We start from the raw sequence: 13,492 nt of genomic DNA on the forward strand, positions 1-13,492 counted from the left end.
CCGCTGCCGGGGAATGAAAACCTAGACAAGCGGCTAGACCTGTTCCTGGCTTCTGGGAAGAAGCTACTGCATTGCTGCGTTGTCACTCGGTACCAAGTCACCCACCACCATCACAACGACGGGGGATGGTGTGCATACATATTCATATATGTTTTATACCTAGGATATCGTTTCTCATGGTTGTCAGCGTTGTTCACGTGTAAGTCTGCAAGGCTGCCTGTCCATTTGTCTATCTATCTCCAAGATCCTCATCTCCATCATCATCATCATCACCACCACCACTACCTCTATTTCTTCCTCTTCTTCTTCTCCTCTCCCCTCTGGCATAGCTCTCCTATCTCATTCCCTTTTCTCAATCAACCCTTGTCTTTTGTCTTCTCTTGTCTTCTCTTCGCTTCCCCTCGAGGTCAAAAATGTTATCCCCCCAGGAAGAAGACCTGGAGAAGCTGGCCGAGACGTGCCTCGCCACGGCCCGGCAGATCAAAGCCTACCTCGCGGCCAACAACCACCCGCCGCCCAGCTTCGACGAGAACGGCCCGGCGTCGTTCGTCCCCGCGACGCCCGAGTTCCACCAGACCCGGCTCGAGCTGCGCACCGCCGCCCGTCGCCTGTATGATCTGGCATCCGGGCCCGACGACATCCTGACATGGCATCTGTATCATTGCGTGCGTGGGTTATCTTATCCATCCCCCTTCCCCTCCCCTCCCCTCCCCTCCCCTGAGCTCCCCTCAAAGAGAAAATTACTCTTAAAAGAAGACGTCGTTTTTGCGCTTCTCACACGGAAACGAATATGCTTGTCTACAGAACCACGACCTCAACGCCTTCCGCTACGTGTACCGCTACAAGGTGGCCTCGAGGGTGCCGCTGAACGGATCCATCCGCTACGCCGACCTGGCGTCCGCGCTGGGCCTGGACGCGTCGCAGCTCAAGCAGATGCTGCGCCAATTGATGCCGATCCACGTGTTTCGCGAGCCGCAGCCGGGCTGGGTCGGACACACGGCGTCGTCGCGACTGCTGGCAACGCACGACGGCGGCATCGCCGCCTTCACGGGGTTCCTGGTCGAGGACACGTTCCCGCTGTGCGCGCGCCAGGTCGACGCCCTTGAGAAATGGGGCCACGGCCGGCCCGAGCCTCCCGCACCGCCCTCTCCTACTACTACGAGACCGACCTGCCCTGCCACGCCTACTACGAGACCGACCCGCCCGTGCGCGACCGCTTCGGCCGCCTGATGACCCACCTGACCGCGAACCCGCTGATGGCCAACGGCCACGTCGCGCGCGGCTTTGACTGGGCGGCCCTCGCGCCCGGCAGCGTCGTGGTCGACGTCGCGGGCAACGCGGGCCACTGCGCCGTGCCCATCGCCGAGACCACGGACCCCAGCGTGACCGTCGTCGTGCAGGACCTGCCCCAGGTGGTGGCGGCGGCGCGCGACCCGGCCACGAGCGTGGTCCCCGTCCCCCTGCGGCCGCGCGTCGCGTTCATGGCCCACGACTACTTCACGCCGCAGCCCGTGCGCGGCGCCGCCGTGTACTTCCTGCGCATGGTGATGCACAACCACAGCGACGCGCTGGCGGTGCGGGTGCTGCGCCAGATCGTGCCGGCCATGGCGCCCGCGTCGCGCATCGTCGTCATGGACCAGGTCATGCCGCCCGCCGTCGGCCTGCTGCCCGAGCCGCTCGAGCGCATCAAGCGCTCCCAGGACCTGCAGATGATGCTGCTCCTGAACGCCAAGGAGCGGGACGAGGCCGAGTGGGCCGACCTGTTCGCGAAGGCCGGCGAGGGGTTGGTCGAGGGCGTCTTTGCCGCCGCCGCCGCGGCCGCGGGAGACGACGCCGATGCTGAAGCGGGCAAGGACAAGGTGTTGGGCATCGTGGCCATCCGCACCCCGCCTGGCAGTATGATGAGTTTGATTGAGGTCGGATTCGTGGATCGGGCGCATAATGTCCAGAAGAGCGAGGCTGGCAATAAAGATGGCCAGGGTGAGGAAGACGTTGCGGACAGTTCTGGCGCTGGCACGAGTTGAGGATCTGTGGAAGGGAAGCGTGGACGGTTCATACGCTCCACGGGGCCCGAAACGAGAAAACACAACTCCAGGACGTGGCCGGAGAAGAAGGAAGATAGACAGACAGACAGCAGCGGAAGAAGCAGATACCAAGTTCAACAAGAATGACTGTATTTGCATGATGCTCGTAGAAACGGAAGCCCTGGACATTCCACAACAAACCAGTGGAGACACACAAGAGCTCGACACTGGCATGCCGGGAAACCCCAGACGTCGCCCACCACGGAGACACACGAGAGCTCGACGTGGTTTTCTTTGTATCAACAGACCAAGACCCAGTAGCGCGGAACCGATGAGCGAAAGGAACACCACGGAGACACACACAAGAGCTCGACGTGGCCTTCCTCATACACAAGTCCGCTTTGACAGCCCCATCCCAATAGCCCCCCTTTCCAAATAGCGCCTCGTTGATTTTCAAGGCACGTCTGACATGATGTTGCCGCGCTGGCAAAAACAAGAGCTCGTCGTGGCTCTCTCAGGAAAAGTCAGCTCGAATCCGATATTAACAACCTTCTTTTCAAACAGTGCCTCGTTGGCCCTTCAGGACATTCTGGACAGCGTTGCCCGATTGGCAAGGCAACACCTCTGTCCTTTCTTCAGTACCCGTTTTGTTCCATCTCCAAAATCTCCTCCGGGTCTGTCACCCAAACCAACCTTCTTCCTTGTCTGCTCGCCTCCCGGGCGGCCTTCAGTCCTTCCTCGAATTCCTTGTCCCAGAACTCAATCGACTCTCTGGTGTCTCTCTCTGTCCATGTTCTTTGTACAAGTGATTCCACATATGACGATGCAATGCCGGCTTCGACATATGTCTGTGGTGCCGGCGCATTGATGCCGTTGAAAAGATCTTCCGCCCACGAGTCGTACTGATGCTCGCGTTGGTACTCTGTCATGCCATCTTCCCCAATTACGGTGTTGTCTAACTCTTCGCGGCTCATGAGTGTCGTTGCTGAAGGTCGTCGACTAGCCGGAGCCGGAGCCGGTGTTTCATGCGACTGTCTGTCAGCATATTTGTCCGCCTGCGGCGTGCCTGGCCCGAGTTGCGTTTCGGTCAGTTCCGTTTCGGAGCTGGGAGGAGACGATGATCGCGATCGCGCTTGCTCGCTCAGAGAAAGGCGAGAAGACTTGGCGGGTTTGTACTTCTGTGCGTCTGATCTCGCCTTGTTGAGCCGCAACTCTTGCGTCTCGTTCACCACAATGCTGTCGGTGTGTCCAGTGAAGCCCGAATATTCGAACGGGGTGTTTTGGGGAAGTTCGGCATGTGACATCCTAGGAGTACTGGGTTGAGGTGGCACGTCTTCATGTGCCGTTGCGTGACGAGGCGTTGGTGTGTCATCTTCCTCTTCATCCTCAAATTCGTCGTCATCCGGAACGCGGAAGTGACCAGGTCGAGGATTTGCAGGGGATGGCCGCCAGGTGTGGTCATTGGGATCAGTGACGGTGGGATCGAGGTGGAATCTAGAAGTCACATTCCCTCTCGTGTTCTGCAAGGTTGTCGGCGAATGAATGTGATCCACGTCAAACGGAAGAGAAGATGAGGAGTCCGGCGACTGGCTTGACAGGTCAGCAAAGGTGCTGCCGCGATAGTCTCCAGAGCGACCGTATTGGCCATAGACGGCTTTGACTGAGTCGACGGGGTTGATGCGTACTGATTTGACGGATCGTCCCACGGAACCGAGATTTGCGCCGGTCTGTCTCAATGCAGAGCGTAGAGGAGTTTGTGGGGGTAGTTTGGATGCGGGTGTTGCAGGGAGCGCCTCTGCCAATGATGATGATGATTCACCGATCCCTTCGATTTCGTTTTCAACGTCAAGATAGCTGTCCTCGATTCCGAACCCGCCGCTTCTTGGGCCGGGGATATGGCCTTCAAACGACGCGAGTTTGCGCTTGTTGGTGCCGGGAGTGTCTGTGGGGTGGAAGTCTGCCGCTGCTTTACTCTCCGTGCTGTCCGCCATAGCTGCTATTTGTTCCCGACCCGCGATGGTGTTGGCTGTTCTGCGTTTCTTGAAATAGTCGCGTGTAAGAATTCTGCTGTCAACCGTGGGGGAGTCGTGAGCAAGAGATTCAGGTTCATCGATGGTGATGCGTGGTGTGGGGGTAGGGCTGCCTTGTTCGGAGAATTCTTCTTGTTCTCGGGCAGTTGTGTCGCTGTCTCGGTCTTGGTCTGAACGACCGAGACTGCTTTGTTGTGGGTGTTGTTGTGGTGTTTGTGTTTCACTTTCTGCCGCACCTTGTGCACCGCTCCCCGTCAAGTAGCCTAGAAATTTCCTCACACTTCCGAAAATACTAGCGGGAGCTGGGGTCGGGGCAGGAGTCTTCGGTGGTTGAGGGCTCGGCCGCTCTTGTGATGTCGGACGTTCTTCTCGAGTAATCGGACTGGACTCGGGGCTCGTGGGCTCGAATGCGCGGTGGAAAAAGGGAGACTCACGCCGGGAGCTGAGTTTGGGCGGCGCTGAGGTCAAGAGGCTTCGGTTTCGAGTCTTGGAAAACAGGAACTTCGGCTGTTCGGGGGTGACGGCCCTCCGCCGCTTCGACGCGCTCTGGTCAGTGCTTTCGTCTGGGTCTCGTCGCCGTTTCGCGCTCGCGGGCTCTAGTTGGCATTTGCACGTCAGCTCAGCGTCCGTTTGGGTCCACGCATCTCTATACCGGGGGTTGGCCTGGGCAGATGTCCTCCTCGTTGCCGCCTCCGTCAGGGAAGACGGATCCGCGGTGAGGATGTGGCGGGCAGGGGACTCAGCACAGGGAGAACGGGAGACAATGAAAGGCGCCGAGGGCGCATTGCGTCCGACTGGACGCTGTTTTCGCTCACGTTTGGGAGGTTGGTACTCCGAAAAGCCCTCGGGTCGGGCGCCTTGCCCACGGGTGTGGACCATTATTGACGGTTGGAGGGTTCTTGGAAGATGTTTCTGGGTCGAGGATGCGATGGAAGTGAAGGACAAGTGACAATCAATGAAATGGGGATAATGGCGAGGCCAAAAAGTCAGTTGCCGCATTTGGACTAGTGCAAATATATATGTCTTGGCATCAACTCGGAGTCTTCAACGGCTTCAACAAAAAACGGCCACAGACGTGTCCACAGCCTCGAAGTCGCGTCTTCCTCGTGGACGAAGTGAAATGCTATAGTCGTCACGACCGGGATCGGCCCCTTTTTCAGTAGAGGCTCATCTTAACTTTGGTAGGAATTCCTCCTGTCATTCAAGAAGACGATGCACTTGATTCCAGCCAGCGTCCACCTCGTCGTTAATCAAACCCTTTCTTCCTGGTCAAGGACAACGGTAGCCTCCTCTCCGTCGCCTAGTCTCGCAGAAGACGCTGCATAGAATGGTCCTCCTGTTACGGACATGGAAGGAAACCTCAGAACCCTTGTCATGCTCAGTCTGGAGTAATATGGGTTGGTTCTAGCCATTCCCCTGCCGAGCTGACGCGGTAAAGCACCCCGTCCGGGCGGAAACAAGGGAGCTGTTCTATCTAGTTGGTGTAGAAAGACCTAATGTGGTTGTTGACGGCTGAGCTGGTTCTGGAGATCGTCGAATTTGCTGACATGTTGCTTTATTTTTGCTGTAATAACGTTAAGCTGATCTGTGTTCTCATAGGTTGTACTTCACTGTACGGTTGAAGAGGTTAGGGTGAGAATTAGGACGGTAATAGTCTTGGGGGTAGTCGTGTTGTTAAATTGTAAGACGGTATTGGAAATGTGTTATCTAGATCTTTCTGTTTGTTGATGTGTGGATTGATAGGAAATTTGATAATTGGGTCATTTGAGGTATCGGCATGCACAGGCTGACAAGAGAACTCTGGCAGAGTGGTCCTCATCAAGTCGATCGACGAGAGGACACACTTACCACCACCCCCAGAAACATCTCAGAGGACTTTCCATCCAGCTGGCAGATCTCCTGCGGCAGCGTCAAATCCTACAACTGTCCACAGGATCAACCTCCAATGTCCGAGACCTCATAGAATCCCGGCTTGCTCAGGAGCGTCCCACAACAAATAATGGCAGAATCCCCACAGGGACCGACCTCCGTGGGGCCGTCGGTTGAATATGCACCGACCAGGGACCATTTCGAATGTCCCTCGAGAATATCTGGATTGGACCATCTCGCACTAACATCCCATGGTTATTTGTGTTCAGAAAGTCGGGCCCGTGGCAGACTTATGCACGAGACTACGAGGCTGCATGAGGGCGTCTGAGCAAGGCTGGATAGTCCTTTATTCCCGGGTTGAACTGCCCATCTTTTTGACGCCACTACCTGGAAGCTCTTCAGAAGCCTTGCTCTCACGAACACTGGACGTGGACGCACACATTGGACATGTTATGCAATCTCCATAGAGTGGTGCATGAAGTTCCCATTTTGTTTCACTAGAATTAAATGGCCCGGCTCCTGACTTTCTTCTTCGCTGCACTTCGGTGCTGAATACTCTCTCCTTTCAGCTGTCTAGGACTTGTCTTCTGCTTGTCGTATCACGCTGTGTCTCTCGACACGCATAGAGATGGCCCAGCTGTTCGCAGTCTCCCCCTCCCACACTCTAAACGGCACTTAACTTCCCCCTTTTTTTTTTCAAACAGAGACAGGCCGCCGCCACTCAGGGCAACCATGGCTCCCTCGTTCGTTCGCTCACCCAACTAGCTAGCTCCCACTATCAGTTGCGCTGCCGGCGATTTTCTTCGCGGTCCTTTCACTCTTGCCCTTGATGAACCGCGAGAGATCGCCCACAGGCAGTGTGATCGGGAAGTCGACGCATTCCAGCAATTGCACCGTGAGGAGGTACCACACCATCATCGTCAGGGCGAAGGTGAACGCTCCTGCTGCCTGTGAGTGTAAAATGTCAGTTTCGGGTTTAGTTGTTCGGTGTTCGAGAATGGCATGTTTTGGTGGGAAGATTCACGGGCAATGGGAGAAGCTGGGACATGGGGAGAGAAAAAAGATAAAAACCGATGCGATTCCGAGAAAGAGAAACCGTGGCGACTCACTATAGTCAACTTGCCGCCCAGGGCGACGTTTCCGAGTGCCAGGTTCCAGAAAGCTCCCGCGGCACAGCCGAAGGCGAAGATCAGGGTGAAAAGCGCGGAGAAGAAGACGATGTTGGTCCGCAGAGAGCAGATGGTGAAGATGGTGGTGATCATGGCGAGCGAGAGATAGTAGAATCCTGTTCACCGGAAGAAGCCGGTGTGTTAGTAAACAGGTAGATAAATGTTTCGAGAGGCCTTGTTTTGGTAGAGGGCACTTACCGACAGTAGCGTAATAGCTTGGTTCAGTCATGCCATGGAACGAGTCTCCTGTGGTGGAGTATTGGACTCCAACGCCGAACCACGGAATGAGCTGAGTGCCGGCCACGATCCAGAAAGTACCATAGGTGAAGAATAAGCACATGGAGAAGGTGTTGCCCAGGATCCATTCGGCGATGGCGCCCAGGATCTGGAGAACACCGCCGAAGAAGATCATGTTTGGGCTGTGGAGAGACGGGGTCAGTTAAACTGGAACGCACGAGCAGTAGGACAATATGGCATCAACCGAATCTTGACGCCTCTAAAGACTAGGAAGGAGTACTCACATGAGGGCGCCTCCTAAACCTCCTGCACCACGCCAGCCCATGTTTGCGGCAGCGTACGGAGTCGCAGACATGACGAAGCCAATGAGAGCGGCCGGCGTCGGGTTACCAAACTAGCAGAGGACACGTGTGAGACAAGCCAGATGGACTCGACCTTGGAGCTGTTACCTTCTTCCTCAGGTCTCCGGGCACATTACGCTCAGGGGAGAGGTAAAGGGCTTCGAACACATCGCGGGGCAGAAAGACACTGTCTGCCGTCTGCACTCGGCGGAGGAAATCCTCTTTCGAATTGAGGTGGTTCAAAGGAGCACTTTTGACCTCCTCCATGGTCACGGAAGGAAGTACACGCGGTTCTTTGAGAAAAAGAAAGGAATAAATGTGAGGACCTCCGAGATTCTTGGACGTGCAAAGCGAGAATCAGATTCCCAAGCGTCAGGCAACCAGAAAGATAGAGTTGAGAAGCAAGACGAACGTTCTGGAGGGGGGGCAGCCGACCTTCTTGAAAGTTTTCAACGTGCGTCGGCCTTTTCACACCTGACGACTCGGTAGATGCACACAGTCTCAGCGGACCACGGTGGCTGGAGAATCCCCGTTCAGGAGAACATCCTGCCATGTGCGATCCAGCAGCGGGGATACAGCGGTGAACGACGACTGGACAGTGCAACCTCGTCGAGGGCCCCCCCGTGGGGATTGTAGCATGTTGCGAGGGATGGCGTCGACGAGCCAGTAGGCACACAACAGAAGGGCTTCCTGCGGCGAAAAGCGGGTTTGGGTCCCTGGGGCCTGTGGGGATAGCCACCTACCGTGCCTATCTAGGGAAGGGCAGCCCTGGTTACGTTGGCCACAGCTGGAGTAGGAGGGGAACCGGACCATCAAAAGGACCATTCAGCACTTGCAAGGGTTCATGCAGACGTATGCAGTAATGATATGACAATCACCGGGGGAAACCATCGCTCGATCCAAGACCAAGGGGTTTGCATAGCCGCGTCGGAAAGCGAAGGAGACCGACTGGCAGGCGGTTGTGGTGCCCAGCCGAAGGTGCTCAGGATCTTGACATCTCCACCTTGCTGCGGTGATCGTTCTCAATCCCCGGTTGTGCGTGGGCCTTGTGCCTGCACTGCTTCGGACTCTGGGTCAGCCGGATGAGAGCATCACAGGGTTTTCGAGTTGGAGAAGAGGGTTGCATTGACGCTCTCGGAAAAGTAAACGCCACCTTATGCGTTGAGCGTTGCGGGGGTGGGGAGAACTAGCCAGGATCACCGAGGCCCGGGAGGAAGGTTTCCTGGGGCATCGCCATCATCGGTTCCGAAGGGACGACAGAAAGTGTTGAGACAGTGTTGAGAGTCCCGGCGAGGATATCGTGAGAGAGGAAGTTCAAACAAGATTTGGTTGTCCAAGAGATCGCCAAGTGATACTATATACTTTTTCCGATACCATGGCACTTTAAATATTACTCACTGTGCCCGCAATACGAGGTCCTGCTGATAAGTGCCGACCGAGGCAACGGTCCGGGTCCATAGTATGGAAGCCTCTGTACGCCATTGCTTACCTCCTCGTATACGCGGTAGACCTAGCATCCGTGGCTGCTTTAAAAGACTCTGGAGAGGACAACACGTCTTGGGGAAGAGTACGGAGTTCTCGGTACGGAGTACATCGTACCACCCCCGGTCCCGATCTTTGGGGGAATGCATGGCTCGCTAAGGACCGTACGTACCTTTGTAGGCATTCATCTCTTCTGTCCCATTGGTCTACCTGGATGACGACCAGGATATCTGCATTGAAATCTTCGGTTAGATGCAGGACGAGGACCACATTGCAGGAGTCTAGGCCTGTCCTTCCAATGACAAGAGCGATCTGGAACGTCGTCCGTTTGCCTGTCTAGTCGGGTCCTCAGTGCGGGATGGTTCCTCCCCATAACGACTGCTAGTAGGTTGTTGGGAATTTTGATCCGGGTATAATTGGTAGCCATACCTAACCCGTGAGAAGTGTGAACACGGGAAAATAAGTGTGTAGTGGCGGACGAAACAGTCGTGGTCTTGCCCTGGTTTCTCTAGCGTCATGTATAGCGATAAAACGTGTTCGGACTTGATATGGCGGCTGAAACATGGCCCGGTGACCGTTCTCTTACAGAGGATATTCCAAGTGCCTAGATAATGCGGCAGAAATGCGTCGGAACGTTGCCGGCGTTGACAAAGGATTCCTGAGATATCGGCGGAGTGTCGCCTAGGTCAGTAAGACAACTAGCAGCCATGTTGCTGACCAAGCGTGCCAGGTACATAATTATTATACAACCCCAAACCCACTCATATAGCCTTTGACAAGATTCCAGCATCAAGCAGAGAAAAGCTTCTATTACGACATCAAATTTGAATCAAAAAGAATGACAAGTAGGGCCAAAAGTCCTGTGATACAGTGATTAGCAACGCGCGTCCCAGCGACTCCCTGGTTCTGGGTCCCGCCTTCGATGCTGAGAGCAGCACCGAGATATGGCTGAGACGATGGAGGAGACACACTCGCATCCTGGCTCGTCTGATTTTGCAGGGAGTTCTGTCGGAGAACACACGTCGGGCGAGTTCCGCTGGTTGCCAGCTGCGTGGCGTTGGGAATGGAATTCGTGACTTGGATGGGGAGGTTGAAGATTGTGTAATACCCAGTCCCATTGATTCGAAATGACTGATGGATCGAAACCTGTGCACAGTGTCAGTACATCATGGATATCAAGAAGAATGGCAACGATCGCACATTATAAGAGCCTCGGATGGATGAGGCCTCAGGATCCTCAGAGCCTTCACCAACTAAACAGTCAGGCCACGCCCAGTTGACGTGCTTTACGGTGCTGCCACTCTCCTGTGCCATAATCTCCGCACAACCCGCATTCTGGAAGCCTTGGCTGGTCGTGGAGTGGCAATGAAACTCTGGTGCTTCCACGCTATCGTACAACCAGCCATAACTGGTGCCATTCGATATCGTCAAATTGAGGCCGGTCACATAGCTGAACAAGAACATGGTGATGTTGAGAATTCCCGTCTCGACATCAGGAGAATACGGAGGCTGGGGGATCCGGCCATCGCCCGAGATATCGATAGCGACCTGGAGGTAATCTGCACACCACACGGTCAGTATTGTCACGGCCACGATTCGCGGTGACATAAAGTGTCTGCTCGCGAAGGTCTCATGCCGACATGTACTCACCGCCCCCTTCAGGCGTGAACGGCTGAGGTGCATCGACGATTGCTAAGCCTGGTGTGTATATCTGACCGTTGACAATGGTAAAATTGGCTGTAGCTTCCGCGCAAGTCGTGAAAATGAGGTAAATAAAGAACAGAGCTTTGTTTAAAGAGGGACGAGCCACTGAGGCATTCATCTCAGCGAATTGCAAACCCTTCAGATCATGAATATCTCACGAGGTTCGGTCACACAATGCGAGGCTACACGCAAGGGACATCTCAGGAACTAGAGATTGTGGATAGGAGGGATGAGCATCAATTTGCTCGAAACCGCAATCAAAATTGCGACGCCAAACCGGGTTCTCACCCCTGTCAGCCAAGTTGATCCCTTACCTTTCATGGTGCAAGTACCACAGACATGTAGAATTGCGCTTTGCAGCTGTGAAGAGGACTCAGAATCGTGAGCTCAGACCTGCATTGCAGGGACCTAAAGACATCCAAATATGATGGTAGAGAAAAAGATCAGCTTCTGCTAATAAGACACCAAATTCCCAGAGCCGTAAAGCGGCAGAACTTTGGATTTCGGCGGCTCTCACGTGACCCCAATTTTCAATGCGGCCTTTTTGAGCTTCCCTGACTCCCTCCTCCTGTCCAACGACTATATCTTCACTGTCGCCGCCGTTTCAAAGATCCCTATCTGGCCACCATGGAGCAAGTTTGCGCACGCTGTGCCAGACTTGGCCTGAGGCCGAGATCTGCTGTTCCATCGATTCCACTAGCAGCCAGTGCCAGAGGATTCTCCAGCTCAACAGTCTTGAAGGATGAAGGTAACGATGAGATCTCCCGTCTGCACCTCGTTGGTCTGGAGAATCCCCATTGACCTTAACTTTGCTTAGGCGATCAAAAGCCATCCCGTCCCCCGACCGGCGGCAGACCTCTACCCGGCTCCTCCCTACGCGGTGCGCTCGACAGAAACACAAACATCGCCAGTGGTTCGACTGCCCGACCACAAGCAACCCGACCAGCCGGACCAATCCTACGACGAACAACCACACCACGAATACAAACTCCTGGCTCACCTGGAGCCGCTGCTCGAGCCGGGACAGCTCCCGGAGGAGCAGGAGGAGGAGCAGCTCGTGCACCACCACCGGGCCGTCTCTTGCAACGCACAGGAGCTCCTCGTCAAGGCCAACAAGAGCCTCTAGTTCGACGAACCGCCGGTGGGCGAGGTGGTGGACCACAACAACCACAGCAGGCACAGTTTGGTGCCAGACAACAACAGGGTCAACGACAAGACCAGTCCAGAGGAAGCCCTGGTGCACCATCCGGCAAACGCACCGACCGCCGCGTGCGGCGCCTGGTGGAAAAGACCAAAACCTCGCTCGCCGAAGAGGAAGACGCGGCCGCCTTCGCCGCCGAAGACCTCCCCAGCCGCGTCGAGAACTACATCAACACCATCGTTGACCCGCCGGCGAACCCGACTACCGAACTCCCCCATGTGCCTGGGCAGGAACTCTCCGCGGCCGAACTGCGCAAGGACTGGCCCAACACCCCCCTCTCCGGTTCCGGGCTGGTGGAAAGCGTGCAGCAGAGGATCGAATGGCTCGCGCACCGCATCCCGCACGGCTACCAGACACCCGGCCAGTTGGCGGAGTGGTACACCAAGGGGTATTTCACGCGCTTCGAGTCCGAGGCGGAGAAGGAGGAGGTCCTGAAGCTGGCGCAGGAGATGGCCAAGATGGAGGCAGACAAGGAGACGGAGAAGACCAACGTCGAGGCCAAGCCGAAGGACGTGGCGTTCGACGACGTGGTGTCCCGCGCGGGCGAGCGTAAGGGCCTCGCGGACACCTATGTGCGCGGGGTGTATCCCGCCGTCAAGAAACAGAAGATGCCGTTCTTGGACCAGATCGTGCGCAACCTGAACAACAACGCCACGTTCCCTCATGGGAAGACCGAGCAGTTTATGCAGACGGTGCAGAAGGTCATCGTCTCACGTGCCCAAGAAGGCGGGCAGGCACAGAAGAGGGCTGAAAAGTAAAGCGGTGCAAATATTTGTGAAAGTCATGTAGCAGAAGAAAGATTGGGATTATGGAGGTGCTTGGAAAAACATGAACTAGACATAATGTACAAGACTTCTTCATTCCCTCAAAATATCATAGCTATCCTGCACAATAAACCCGCCGAACATCGCCGTCCAACGTCACAGAAAACGAATGATCGATATCGAAATGAACGTCAAGTGCCAGACATCCTCCATTACTGTCCAGGTTGAGCAGCCCATCCCGGCATAAAAAGCTGGAAAGACGTAGAGAATCCCAGTCCTCGAGCTTGATCCAACCGAGTCCTTGTATTGAACAAGTTCAGCGTTCCCCAATTAACACACTGCATCGTCGTCACCCCCCCAGCTCAGTTGTAATGCTGGAAGGCAAATGTCGTTGACGAGGATCCGATCTCGACATAGTGGGCAGTTTGACCGGCGTTCTTGAATCAACCAAACGACGAGGCACCACCTGTGGAACCTGTGACTGCATGGTAACTTGTAGACATATTCTGCTTTGCCGATGGCATCCAGCTGACAAATGGCGCATTCAAGTTCAGTATCTTCTACAGCGACACCATCTCCCTCGAGTGCCCTGGATGCGATCAGTGGACATGGTTTCATGGCACCTTCTTCGCTGTCGAATATGCACGCTTCTTGTACTTCGAGAAAGCGGT

At 55.3% G+C, this 13,492-nt stretch overlaps 5 protein-coding genes across 5 annotated transcripts; 2 read left to right on the forward strand and 3 right to left on the reverse strand.

Annotated features, from left to right (window-relative positions):
• Nucleotides 1–413: 413 nt before the first annotated feature.
• On the forward strand, nucleotides 414–2,024 carry AYL99_02458 (hypothetical protein; the record flags this gene model as incomplete). The annotated part of the gene is made up of 3 exons (XM_018833974.1): nucleotides 414–665; nucleotides 805–1,092; nucleotides 1,164–2,024. 3 exons carry the CDS (start codon nucleotides 414–416, stop codon nucleotides 2,022–2,024), a joined length of 1,401 nt encoding a protein of 466 aa, XP_018696598.1.
• A 635-nt stretch (nucleotides 2,025–2,659) lies between these two features.
• Nucleotides 2,660–4,933, reverse strand: AYL99_02459 (hypothetical protein; the record flags this gene model as incomplete). Its single annotated transcript, XM_018833975.1, has 1 exon — nucleotides 2,660–4,933. The coding sequence occupies one exon, from the start codon at nucleotides 4,931–4,933 to the stop codon at nucleotides 2,660–2,662; it is 2,274 nt and encodes a 757-aa protein (XP_018696599.1).
• Nucleotides 4,934–6,688: 1,755 nt separating this feature from the next.
• Nucleotides 6,689–7,937, reverse strand: AYL99_02460 (hypothetical protein; the record flags this gene model as incomplete). The annotated part of the gene is made up of 5 exons (XM_018833976.1): nucleotides 6,689–6,871; nucleotides 7,033–7,208; nucleotides 7,291–7,511; nucleotides 7,614–7,723; nucleotides 7,779–7,937. The coding sequence occupies 5 exons, from the start codon at nucleotides 7,935–7,937 to the stop codon at nucleotides 6,689–6,691; spliced, it is 849 nt and encodes a 282-aa protein (XP_018696600.1).
• Nucleotides 7,938–9,962: 2,025 nt separating this feature from the next.
• AYL99_02461 (hypothetical protein) lies at nucleotides 9,963–10,974 on the reverse strand (the record flags this gene model as incomplete). The annotated part of the gene is made up of 3 exons (XM_018833977.1): nucleotides 9,963–10,298; nucleotides 10,353–10,711; nucleotides 10,803–10,974. 3 exons carry the CDS (start codon nucleotides 10,972–10,974, stop codon nucleotides 9,963–9,965), a joined length of 867 nt encoding a protein of 288 aa, XP_018696601.1.
• Nucleotides 10,975–11,483: 509 nt separating this feature from the next.
• Nucleotides 11,484–12,815, forward strand: AYL99_02462 (hypothetical protein; the record flags this gene model as incomplete). Its single annotated transcript, XM_018833978.1, has 2 exons — nucleotides 11,484–11,604; nucleotides 11,674–12,815. 2 exons carry the CDS (start codon nucleotides 11,484–11,486, stop codon nucleotides 12,813–12,815), a joined length of 1,263 nt encoding a protein of 420 aa, XP_018696602.1.
• Nucleotides 12,816–13,492: the final 677 nt, after the last annotated feature.

Source organism: Fonsecaea erecta (assembly GCF_001651985.1).
Source record: "Fonsecaea erecta strain CBS 125763 chromosome Unknown Scaff2, whole genome shotgun sequence".
NCBI lineage: Eukaryota > Fungi > Ascomycota > Eurotiomycetes > Chaetothyriales > Herpotrichiellaceae > Fonsecaea > Fonsecaea erecta.